General features: G+C 46.1%; 2 protein-coding genes across 2 annotated transcripts in view; one reads left to right on the top strand and one right to left on the bottom strand.

Annotated features, from left to right (window-relative positions):
* The first annotated feature begins 980 nt into the window (after window positions 1–980).
* LOC116359733 (DNA damage-inducible transcript 4 protein-like) lies at window positions 981–3169 on the top strand. Its single transcript, XM_031813116.1, has 3 exons — window positions 981–1134; window positions 1401–1672; window positions 1861–3169. Exons 2-3 carry the CDS (start codon window positions 1465–1467, stop codon window positions 2364–2366), a joined length of 714 nt encoding a protein of 237 aa, XP_031668976.1. The 5' UTR covers window positions 981–1134; window positions 1401–1464; the 3' UTR covers window positions 2367–3169.
* A 1049-nt stretch (window positions 3170–4218) lies between these two features.
* Window positions 4219–13230, bottom strand: part of LOC109878109 (dnaJ homolog subfamily B member 12-like) — a 21327-nt gene continuing 12315 nt past the window's right edge. Inside the window, 2 exon segments of the mRNA XM_031813054.1 lie at window positions 4219–5152; window positions 9706–9862. Of these exon segments, the coding sequence (XP_031668914.1) occupies window positions 9741–9862 (122 nt within the window). The 3' untranslated portion in view covers window positions 4219–5152; window positions 9706–9740.

Below are 13230 nucleotides of genomic sequence, written 5' to 3'. Positions count from 1 at the left end.
CAACTGATGAATTGACATAATGTAAAGGCAACATGAAAACATATAAAGTCCAGCTGTATTATAACCAGAAGTGTGTCCATTGTCTGCGGTTCTCTTGTTTACCTGCAGCGGACAGTTTCTATGCCTATTGCCTGTGGTTTGGGGGGCTGGGGGGGGGGGGGGGTACATGGGATGACAAAACAACATTTTCGACAGTTATTCTTGCAAGTAAAATCATAGCTATGCACCACCAAATGATGACAAAACATTTTCGACAGTTATTCTTGCAAGTAAAATCATAGCTATGCACCACCAAATGATGACAAAACATTTTCGACAGTTATTCTTGCAAGTAAAATCATAACTAAGCACCACCAAATTGATGACCCTGCTGTTGTAAGTTATTTTTAGGGTATCAGGTAAAATGCATGTTGTATCTAGAACTATGTGTAGTGTAGTAAGCAGTGGACTATGCCCACTCAGCTGGTACAATGTAATACGCTTAGTTTAAATCAGATACATGGTTCCAAACCCATGACGTAATGTTACACCTTCTGCTTAGTCAATGTATTGCGTCCTATTCTTTTGGAAATTAACAAGTGCACGGAGTTTTAAGATGTCTGGGCTATGTCCGGGCTAGTACTACGTCCTGGCTATGTCCGGGCTAGTACTACGTCCTGGCTATGTCCTGGCTATGTCCGGGCTAGTACTACGTGCAACAAAGACTGTAGCTGGTGTTTTTCCCGATCAGAAAATACATTTTGAGGGCCCCCCCCCCCCCCCCCCCCCCCCCCCCCCCCCTTCGCCATGTCTGCGTCCTTCCTTCTGCCCCCTCTGTGATTAACCGCATGTTACCAGGCAAGATAGAACACCGATGACGTGCCCCCGCTTCTGATTGGCTGAAGAGTGAGCGCTGGGCGTGCTGTCCTGCCTCTGATTGGCTGAAAAGTGAGAACTGGGCGTGCTGCTCTCCCGTCTGCATATTTAAACAGCTTCGTCGTTGCAGAATATCTGCAGAGCTGAGTAGCTGTGCGACGGGAGTGCTACATGTATAGTCGGATTGACTGGGAAGCCTTTGTCCTCAATCGCAGCAACAAAAATAAATAAACTGGATTCGCAACAGAAAGAACATTTCCACGTTAGCAACATATCTTTGTAAGTAGCATTACTGTCACTGGCTATTGTTTCAACCTATTGTCTCGACCGTCAACTTTGAACAAGGGAATGAAAGGACTAACGTTAGCTAGCTTAGTCAACTGCCTTCTTCCTCCACTCGGTAAATGTTTTAGTACAATAGATAACTAGCTATATCAGTCACTGAATAGCTAGCTGTATTGTTAGATTGTCTGTGTAAATTCTAGCTAGTCAACGTTACTTTCAAATTCAGTGGTCTCATCTTTTGCCCTTATTTCTCTCAACAGAACCTGATCTATGATCCCTGAGACTTGGAAAGTTATAAGAAGTTGAACACTTGACCACTTGGAAATGATGCATGCACTTCCTACAACCATGATGGTCCATGATTTAGATATCTTCAGCTCATCTCCTTCTCCAATGGACGCCACTGCCAAAAGGTCTTCATGGGGGAAACTGGTGCAGAAGTTAACGGACTTCAGTGGAGACGGACAGAGCAGCCGTCACAGTTTAGACTCCGACTCAGACAATGGCAGCAGGACTGATCTCTCAGACTCTGGTAAATATTTTTAATAACTCGACCTAGCCTGGTCCCGGGACCTGTTTGTGCTGTCTTATTGAGGATAGGAGTTGGCTATTAATACAGAAAAAAACAGATCTGAGACCAGGTTATTATTATTATTGCTAGTTTGACCAAAAAATTGATCTGATGTTCTGTATGACTAAAACTGCCCTCCGTCTTTTCAGGGTTTGACTTTCCCTCGATATCCTCATCTGATGACTTCAGCAACGTGCTATACGATGATCTCCTCTCAATGGAGGAGACCCTTCTGAAAGAACTTGTGCACCTAATTGCCAGTAGCTTAAGGGAAGCCAAAGACGGTGCCCTTAGATGTTCAAAACTACTCATCCCTGAGAAGCTTCTAGAACACATAGGCCAAGAGCTCCTTCACCTGGCGGCCAGCGAGCCCTGTGGCCTGAGGGGCGCTCTCATAGACCTCTGTGTGGAACAGGGGGAGGTGTGTCAGAGTATGGAACAGATCGCCGTGGACCCATATCTCGTCCCTACCTTCCAGCTCACACTGGTGCTGAGGCTCGATTCTGGAGGACTGTGGCCCAAAATCCAAGGGCTTTTCTCCACAAAGTCTCCATCCAGTCCCGTAAAGAGACAGGCAATTAGACTGAGCACGGGCTTCAGAGTGATCAAGAAGAAACTGTACAGCTCTGAAGAGTTGCTCATTGAAGAATGCTGAGAGAAACCAAAGAGACGTTCTTTAGATATTTTTCTAATAAACCTCGTTGTACCAAGTGTCCTACCTACAACGCTCATCAGAGCCCTAGTGATCAACATTTGGGATTCTAGTCAAATGTGTGATTTTCTAGGACATTTTCTTAACCGTTAAGATGAATCGCCGATTACTTTGCTATGTTCATTATTTGCCGATTGGTGTTCCTGTGTAGGGGAGCCACAGTAAATGGTACGTGGAAAGTTAATAAGAACAACTATTTGTGCTTAAGAGAATGGAACAGGGAGCCACAGTAAATGGTATGTGAGTAGTTCAGTGTGCTTAAGAGAATGGTGTTAACTCAAACACTGAAATGAAGTTTCTGGCACTTTTGCAAACCACTAATATCTATTTTTATACAAGATGGGTGGTTTGGTTTTCCATTTATTGTTAAAAATGTTGACCTGTTTCTATTGAAACCAGACAATGGCAGCTAGCTGTATGGTAATGTTTGTATGTGGCCATTTTAGAAACTGTGGTAATATATGTTTTCTTCATGGCATTTCATTGTACACTATGGTGAGGGGACCAGATGGACATGTTTGGTTAGAGACCAACATTACGTCGCAGTACTTGCTTCTCCGTCTGTAGCATCCATTCTGTGAACCACAGGTCAGTTTACTGGATTCTTTATTTCTGGTTTCGACTGGAATGTCCTCCTGCATACTCATCTGTGCATCATTTTATTTGATATTCAAATATCTGTACTGTCTTGATACTTTCCATTTTATGAACCTCAGACAATAAAATATTTTTATTTACAAAACTCATTGTTGCTTTGACCAAACCTTTCAGATTGTCTTATGAGGGTGTAGTGTGATATACCTATCACTGAATGAAACTCCACTTTACCTCATTGAATCAAGAACACCATATGTAGGTTGCACACTGTGGCTGCATTTTACACAGTCAACAAAATTGTTCCCCCCCCCCCCACTGATTGGGCTTGACTTTTGATCAGTTAGATCAGATCTTTGCCAATTATTGGGGCGGCAGTGTAGCCTAGTGGTTAGAGCATTGGACTAGTAACCGAAAGGTTGCAAGTTCAAATCCCCGAGCTGACAAGGTACAAAATCTGTCGTTCTGCCCTTGAACAGGCAGTTAACCCACTGTTCCTAGGCAGTCATTGAAAGAATTTGTTCTTAACTGACTTGCCTAGTAAAATAAAGGTAAAAAATGAAGCATGAAGCAACACAGCATTAAATACTATGATTCTTTGCAACACAGGTGCATTTGTTTTTCTCTATTCATTGCAGGGCCTTTGTCTGAGCTCCACTTGTTTTTCTCAGACGTTTTTTTGCGTCAGCGCCCTCTAGCGATACAGCAAGTCAACTACAGGTGTTGACCATAAACTGAGATATATTGCAATATCCCAAGAAATGGCCTGTGTATATGAGACATTTCCTTGGAAGACCTGTTCTAGAAGGGGCAGTCAAGTACTGAGAAGTATATAAAAAACTAGTGTACCTGTGAGTGCCAACCAGCCCCAGGGTAGATGTTCATTGTTTGTCTAGTTCCTCACCACTGATTTGCTTGTGGTTTTAAATACATATTGTGGAATGAAGCTGTCCCTGGGAAACGTGCACAACAGCCCATCTGATTTGGTAGGAAACGTGCACAACAACCCATCTGATTTGGTAGAAAACGTGCACAACAGCCCATCTGATTTGGTAGGAAACGTGCACATCTTCACGTCTTTGCTACAACTAGTCACTGTTGTACAAGCCAATTTTTCGATGAGTAATGCACTCACTGGTTTGGGCACTTGTCCAGCTCCCACACACACACACACACACAGAGAGAGAGAGGAAGAATGACAGATGGGGCACGTAGAATATTTATTTTCCCTGTTTGAGTAAAAACATAATATGGACGTGTCATCTTGAGCAAGACCTACTTTATTAGATAGCCGTTGTGTTCTAATGAAGAAAATCTTGATTAAAAACATTTTGATATTTTAGAATTCCAACAATAAATAAATTACTTTCTCAGTCACTGGGTTCACTCATTTTAAATACATAGGTCTGCAAAATTAAAATTGCTCAGTACATGTCTTGAGAGGTGTATGTTTACCTTACTGACTCTGATAGGAGAATATATAAATATAATCCCTGCATAGTAAAAATCATAATTTATGTATAAAGTATAAATCAGGAAACCAACTGTCATCAGCTTCAATTGGTATTAACCATTCTTCTGTGTTTTCACCAGATCGAAATAAAAAGATGAATATCTCGGAAGTATCACCTGCTAAAGGAGGACATCTATAACGAACCACTTCTGATCAGAGTTTTTCCTGATTATAACACCGCCCTTACATCATCTGACTCGAGGGTGTATCCAAAATAGCACCCTATTCTCTATATGCTACACTACTTGTGACCAGAGCCCTATGGGTCCGGATAAAAAAAAAGAAAAAAAATTGTGCACTATATAGGAAATAGTGTGCCATTTAGGACGTAAGAGGGTAAAAGCAGGAGTCCCTAACAGTGCATTTGTAAAACAGTCAGCTTGTAACAGAGCAGTCACTTCGTGACACATCACCATGATCATCAACAAAGAGGGCATTCATTCTTCCTCAACAAGACTTTAGGTCATTCATTCTCTTCTTCTTCTTCGCCATACGAGATCTCCAACTCAAGGAGAGAGAGTCTGTCCGAGTTTTGGTGTGCAGTGAAGTCACAGTCCCGAATGTTGAAAAGCGTACGTATTTACAGGCAATAAAATTGTTTTTGCGGTTTCGATATAACTACCTAAAAGAGAGAGCAAAAAACAATTCAGTTTCAACATGTGCTCTCTGTTCATGGGACTCATAACTCACCATACCGTGGCTCTCTGTTCATGGGACTCATAACTCACCATACCGTGGCTCTCTGTTCATGGGACTCATAACTCACCATACCGTGGCTCTCTGTTCATGGGACTCATTACTTACATAGTTATGTTATGAAGGCCAACACATCATCACCTAACTGTAAGTTATGTCCCATGTCTTCTTGCCACGGTATGGTATGAAGGCCAACACATCATCACCTACCGTGGCAAGAAGACATGGGACATAACTTACAGTTAGGTGATGATGTGTTGGCCTTCATAACATACCGTGGCAAGAAGAAGTGTGTGAACCCTTTGAAATTACCTGGAATTTCTCAAAAATTGGTCATCAAATTGGATCTGATCTTCATCTAAGTCACAACAATAGACAAACAGTCGGCTTAAACTAATAACACAAATTGTATTTTTCTTGTCTATATTGAATACATGATTTAAATAATCACAGTGTAGGTTGGAAAAAGTATTTGAACCCCCCCTAGGCTAATGACTTCTCCAAAAGCTAATTGGAGTCAGGAGTCGGCTAACCTGGAGTCCAATCAATGAGACGAGATTGGAGATGTTGGTTAGAGCTGCCCTGCCCCATAAAAAACACTCACAAAATGTGGGTTTGCTATTCACAAGAAGCATTGCCTGATGTGAACCATGTCTCGAACAAAAGAGATCTCAGAAGACCCAAGATTAAGAATTGTTGACTTGCATAAAGCTGGAAAGGGCTACAAAATTATCACTAAAAGCCTTGATGTTCATCAGTCCACGGTAAAACAAAATGTCTATAAATGGAGAAAGTTCAGCACTGTTGCTACTCTCCCTAGGAGTGACCGTCCTGCAAAGATGACTGCAAGAGCAGTCATCTTAAGAAGAATCCTAGAGTGTCAGTTAAAGACTTACAGAAATCTCTGGAACATGCCAACATCTCTGTTGACGAGTCTACGATACATAAAACACTAAACAAGAATGGTGTTCATGGGAGGACACCACGGAAGAAGCCACTGCTGTCCAATAAAAACATTGCTGCATGTCTGAAATTTGCATAATTGCACCTGGATGTTCCACAGCGGTACTGGAAATATATTCTGTGGACAGATGAAACTACAGTTGAGTTGTTTGGAAGGAACACACAACACTATGTGTGGAGAAAAAAAAGGCACAGCACAGCAACATCAAAACCTCATCCCAACTGTAAAGTCTGGTGGAGGGAGCATCATGGTTCAGGGCCTGGACAGCTTGCTATCATCAACGGTAAAATTAATTCCCAAGTTTATCAAGACATTTTGAAGGAGAATGTAAGGCTAATCTGTCCGCCAATTGAAGCTCAACAGAAGTTGGGTGATGCAACAGGACAACGACCCAAAACACCGAAGTAAATCAACAACAGAATGGCTTCAACAGAAGAAAATATGCCTTCTGGAGTGGCCCGGTCAGAGGCCTGACCTTCTGGAGTGGCCCGGTCAGAGGCCTGACCTTCTGGAGTGGCCCAGTCAGTCCTGACCTTCTGGAGTGGCCCGGTCAGAGTCCTGACCTTCTGGAGTGGTCCGGTCAGAGTCCTGACCTTCTGGAGTGGCCCGGTCAGGGTCCTGACTTTCTGGAGTGGCCCGGTCAGGGTCCTGACTTTCTGGAGTGGCCCGGTCAGGGTCCTGACCTTCTGGAGTGGCCCGGTCAGAGTCCTGACCTTCTGGAGTGGCCCGGTCAGAGTCCTGACCTTCTGGAGTGGCCCGGTCAGAGGCCTGACCTTCTGGAGTGGCCCGGTCAGAGGCCTGACCTTCTGGAGTGGCCCGGTCAGAGGCCTGACCTTCTGGAGTGGCCCGGTCAGGGGCCTGACCTTCTGGAGTGGCCCGGTCAGAGGCCTGACCTTCTGGAGTGGCCCGGTCAGAGGCCTGACCTTCTGGAGTGGCCCGGTCAGAGGCCTGACCTTCTGGAGTGGCCCGGTCAGAGGCCTGACCTTCTGGAGTGGCCCGGTCAGAGGCCTGACCTTCTGGAGTGGCCCGGTCAGAGGCCTGACCTTCTGGAGTGGCCCGGTCAGAGGCCTGACCTTCTGGAGTGGCCCGGTCAGAGGCCTGACCTTCTGGAGTGGCCCGGTCAGAGGCCTGACCTTCTGGAGTGGCCCGGTCAGAGGCCTGACCTTCTGGAGTGGCCCGGTCAGAGGCCTGACCTTCTGGAGTGGCCCGGTCAGAGGCCTGACCTTCTGGAGTGGCCCGGTCAGAGGCCTGACCTTCTGGAGTGGCCCGGTCAGAGGCCTGACCTTCTGGAGTGGCCCGGTCAGAGGCCTGACCTTCTGGAGTGGCCCGGTCAGAGGCCTGACCTTCTGGAGTGGCCCGGTCAGAGGCCTGACCTTCTGGAGTGGCCCGGTCAGAGGCCTGACCTTCTGGAGTGGCCCGGTCAGAGGCCTGACCTTCTGGAGTGGCCCGGTCAGAGGCCTGACCTTCTGGAGTGGCCCGGTCAGAGGCCTGACCTTCTGGAGTGGCCCGGTCAGAGGCCTGACCTTCTGGAGTGGCCCGGTCAGAGGCCTGACCTTCTGGAGTGGCCCGGTCAGAGGCCTGACCTTCTGGAGTGGCCCGGTCAGAGGCCTGACCTTCTGGAGTGGCCCGGTCAGAGGCCTGACCTTCTGGAGTGGCCCGGTCAGAGGCCTGACCTTCTGGAGTGGCCCGGTCAGAGGCCTGACCTTCTGGAGTGGCCCGGTCAGAGGCCTGACCTTCTGGAGTGGCCCGGTCAGAGGCCTGACCTTCTGGAGTGGCCCGGTCAGAGGCCTGACCTTCTGGAGTGGCCCGGTCAGAGGCCTGACCTTCTGGAGGGCCCGGTCAGAGGCCTGACCTTCTGAGTGCCCCGGTCAGAGGCCTGACCTTCTGGAGTGGCCCGGTCAGAGGCCTGACCTTCTGGAGTGGCCCGGTCAGAGGCCTGACCTTCTGGAGTGGCCCGGTCAGAGGCCTGACCTTCTTGGAGTGGCCCGGTCAGAGGCCTGACCTTCTGGAGTGGCCCGGTCAGAGGCCTGACCTTCTGGAGTGGCCCGGTCAGAGGCCTGACCTTCTGGAGTGGCCCGGTCAGAGGCCTGACCTTCTGGAGTGGCCCGGTCAGAGGCCTGACCTTCTGGAGTGGCCCGGTCAGAGGCCTGACCTTCTGGAGTGGCCCGGGTCAGAGGCCTGACCTTCTGGAGTGGCCCGGTCAGAGGCCTGACCTTCTGGAGTGGCCCGGTCAGAGGCCTGACCTTCTGGAGTGGCCCGGTCAGAGGCCTGACCTTCTGGAGTGGCCCGGTCAGAGGCCTGACCTTCTGGAGTGGCCCGGTCAGAGGCCTGACCTTCTGGAGTGGCCCGGTCAGAGGCCTGACCTTCTGGAGTGGCCCGGTCAGAGGCCTGACCTTCTGGAGTGGCCCGGTCAGAGGCCTGACCTTCTGGAGTGGCCCAGTCAGTCCTGACCTTCTGGAGTGGTCCAGTCAGAGTCCTGACCTTCTGGAGTGGCCCAGTCAGGGTCCTGACCTTCTGGAGTGGCCCAGTCAGAGTCCTGACCTTCTGGAGTGGCCCGGTCAGAGTCCTGACCTTCTGGAGTGGCCCGGTCAGAGGCCTGACCTTCTGGAGTGGCCCGGTCAGAGGCCTGACCTTCTGGAGTGGCCCGGTCAGAGGCCTGACCTTCTGGAGTGGCCCGGTCAGAGGCCTGACCTTCTGGAGTGGCCCGGTCAGAGTCCTGACCTTCTGGAGTGGCCCGGTCAGAGTCCTGACCTTCTGGAGTGGCCCGGTCAGAGTCCTGACCTTCTGGAGTGGCCCAGTCAGAGTCCTGACCTTCTGGAGTGGTCCAGTCAGAGTCCTGACCTTCTGGAGTGGCCCAGTCAGAGTCCTGACCTTCTGGAGTGGCTCAGTCAGAGTCCTGACCTCAACCCGATTGAGATGCTGTGGCATGACCTCAAGGAGAGCAGTTCACACCAGACATCCCAAGAATATTGCTGAACTAAAACAATTTTGTAAAGACGAATGGTCTAAAATTCCTCCTGACCGTTGTGCAGGTCTGATCCACAACTACAGAAAACGTTTGGTTGAGGTCATTGCTGCCAAGGGAGGGTCAACCAGTTAAATCTAAGGGTTCACATACTTTTCCCACCCTGCACTGTGAATGTTTACACGGTGTGTTCAATAAAGACATGAACACATATAATTGTTTGTGTGTTATTCCTTTCAGCAGACTGTGTTTGTCTGTTGTTGTGACCTAGATGAAGATCAGATCCAATTTTATGACTAATTTATGCAGAAATCCAGGTATTTCCAAAGGGTTCACATACTTTTTCTTGCTACTGTACATAGTTCAGTAAGACTTCATAACTAACCCAATGGGGACACTACAACAATGGAGCCTTATATAGACAGACTGTGCCTGACTGAGTCCATAATGGCATCCTATTCCCTATAGTGTCCTATGGGCCCTGGTCAAAAGTAGTGCACTATAAAGGGAATAGGGTGCCATTTGGGTTGTTTTAGCGGTGAGCTCTTACCTATCAGTGTGGCGATCAACAGCCTTCCTTTATATTTAACCACCCAAGGAAACGGAGATGTCAGACAGCCTGGAGCAGCTCGGTGTGCCCATCTTCTGAGCCCTCTGGTACAACTCATTGTCTCCAAAATAGCGAGCTCGATACAGCAGGCCCTCCTCTGGAACACAACAACAAAGTACAATGGCTCAGTCCCCAATATTTCCCAGAAGTCTGCGCTCCCTGTCGTGGATTTAAAAGCATATGATTGTTGTAAGCATCGAGTTTCCACTATCGTTAAATCCACGCAAGAAAGTGAGCAAGTGGACACCTTGGGAGAAGGGAGCAGAACTGTGATGTAGTCTAAGACAAACGCCTACTTGGGCGTCCAGTACAATACAAGTTCAATAAGATAACAGGAAGTACAATACAAGTTCAATAAGATAACAGGAAGTACAATACAAGTTAAATAAGATAACAGGAAGTACAATAGAGAGGCTGCTGAAAAGAGGATCCTAATTCCTTTGCCCAGACAACCAATCATCTGAATGATGTGCTGTAATGTAAAACTGCTATGTGTCTTTCCCCCTGCCATGGAAACAGCGGTGGCTGGCACTTTAAAATAGGAGGACAGGCTCATAGAAATGTCTGGAACAGAATAAATGGAATTGTACCATTCCTAGGGTCCGAGAAAATCCACAATGTTGAGAATGAGGACGGAATCACGGAATCCAGACATTAAAACGGAATCCAACAATGTACTGAACTTAGTAGGGAATCAAGTCAATTAAATTAAGTAAATTAATGAACAATTAAGTTTATCATAAGACATGAACAGAATGAATCAGTGATTGGTATTTTCTGCAACTTTCTGAAGAACCAATGAGAATTCCCCGTCTGTATGTGTGGTGTGTCGCCGTTAGCGATGATGCTAATGAATGGTCATTCTGGACATGGGAAAGCCTTTCCTTATCCAAAATCCTTCTCACATTAAATGTCATCTAGAAAGTAGGCCGTGCTGACCTGGCAGAACCATATGAGGATGATTATTGTGGCTATTTGGTTTTACAAAAACACCTCTAAAACAAACAGCCTCAGTACACTGGAATTAAAATGGTAACTACAACCAAACATTATCAACATTATCCCAGACCTTAAGTGTTCTCCTGATGTGGTTTAAGCATTGTTGTGGACTTAGAACATTACTGAATAAAACATTTCAAAAAGGTGATTGAGAGCAAAAACATGAAACTCTAGGAAATTGAAACCTGAGAAAACAAAATGGAAAAAACTGAATCAGGCAACAAACAAAAACAAAATATATATTTGTTAGGTCCCTACATTCCATTCACTGTATTTCAGCCATTATTATGAGCTGTCCTCCCATCACCAGCCTCCTCTGCATGTGAAGTAGTGCTATTTCTATCGCTTTCTGATATCGCTTTCTGGTACTGTGTTATCCATCTTACGTTATAGCAAACAGGACACAACCGGTTAAGGCCGGATCAGAACACCTGAAGCCTCCAAACTAAATCATTAAAACACTCCTCCAGTACACATCCATTTTAAAGTAGCCAGCCATGTGGAATTGACCGCAGGGCTCTCCAGAGGGTGGTGAGGTCTGCACAACACATCACCGTGGTGCAAACTACCTGCCCTCCAGAACACCTACAACACCTGATGTCACAGGAAGGCCATAAAGATCATCCAGGACAATAACCACCTGAGCCACTTCCTGTTCACCCCGCTATCATCCAGAAGGCGAGGTCAGTACAGGTGCATCATCACCACCCGAGCCACTGCCTGTTCACCCCGCTACCATCCAGAAGGCGAGGTCAGTACAGGTGCATCATCACCACCCGAGCCACTGCCTGTTCACCCCGCTACCATCCAGAAGGAGAGGTCAGTACAGGTGCATCAAAGCAGGGACTGAGAGACTGTTAAACAGCTTCTATCTCAAGGCCATCAGACTGTTAAACAGCTTCTATCAAGGCCATCAGACTGTTAAACAGCTTCTATCTCAAGGCCATCAGACTGTTAAACAGCTTCTATCTCAAGGCCATCAGACTGTTAAACAGCTTCTATCTCAAGGCCATCAGACTGTTAAACAGCTTCTATCTCAAGGCCATCAGACTGTTAAACAGCCATCACTAACACAGAGAGGCTGCTGCCCTATATACACAGACTTGAAATCACTGGCCCCTTTAATAATGGAACACTAGTCACTTTATGTTGACATATTTTGCATGACTCGTCTCATTTGTAGACACTGTATTCTATTCTACATCGCTCTGACATCGCTCTGACATCGCTCTGACATCGCTCTGACATCGCTCTGACATCGCTCTGACATCGCTCGTCTATATATTTATATATTCTTAATTCACTTCCTTTACTTTAGATGTGTGTTGTTAGATATTACTGCAGTGTTGGAGCTAGAAACACAAGCATTTAGTTAGATATTACTGCAGTGTTGGAGCTAGAAACACAAGCATTTAGTTAGATATTACTGCACTGTTGGAGCTAGAAACACAAGCATTTAGTTAGATATTACTGCACTGTTGGAGCTAGAAACACAAGCATTTAGTTAGATATTACTGCACTGTTGGAGCTAGAAACACAAGCATTTAGTTAGATATTACTGCACTGTTGGAGCTAGAAACACAAGCATTTAGTTAGATATTACTGCACTGTTGGAGCTAGAAACACAAGCATTTAGTTAGATATTACTGCAGTGTTGGAGCTAGAAACACAAGCATTTAGTTAGATATTACTGCACTGTTGGAGCTAGAAACACAAGCATTTAGTTAGATATTACTGCACTGTTGGAGCTAGAAACACAAGCATTTAGTTAGATATTACTGCACTGTTGGAGCTAGAAACACAAGCATTTAGTTAGATATTACTGCACTGTTGGAGCTAGAAACACAAGCATTTAGTTAGATATTACTGCACTGTTGGAGCTAGAAACACAAGCATTTAGTTAGATATTACTGCACTGTTGGAGCTAGAAACACAAGCATTTAGTTAGATATTACTGCACTGTTGGAGCTAGAAACACAAGCATTTAGTTAGATATTACTGCACTGTTGGAGCTAGAAACACAAGCATTTAGTTAGATATTACTGCACTGTTGGAGCTAGAAACACAAGCATTTAGTTAGATATTACTGCACTGTTGGAGCTAGGAACACAAGCATTTAGTTAGATATTACTGCACTGTTGGAGCTAGGAACACAAGCATTTAGTTAGATATTACTGCACTGTTGGAGCTAGAAACACAAGCATTTAGTTAGATATTACTGCACTGTTGGAGCTAGAAACACAAGCATTTAGTTAGATATTACTGCACTGTTGGAGCTAGAAACACAAGCATTTAGTTAGATATTACTGCACTGTTGGAGCTAGAAACACAAGCATTTAGTTAGATATTACTGCACTGTTGGAGCTAGAAACACAAGCATTTAGTTAGATATTACTGCACTGTTGGAGCTAGAAACACAAGCATTTAGTTAGATATTACTGCACTGTCGGAGCTAGAAACACAAGC

Source organism: Oncorhynchus kisutch, unplaced genomic scaffold (assembly GCF_002021735.2).
Source record: "Oncorhynchus kisutch isolate 150728-3 unplaced genomic scaffold, Okis_V2 Okis04b-Okis11a_hom, whole genome shotgun sequence".
NCBI lineage: Eukaryota > Metazoa > Chordata > Actinopteri > Salmoniformes > Salmonidae > Oncorhynchus > Oncorhynchus kisutch.
Note: the sequence above shows the minus strand (reverse complement) of the source record. Positions and strands in the feature narration are given on the sequence as shown.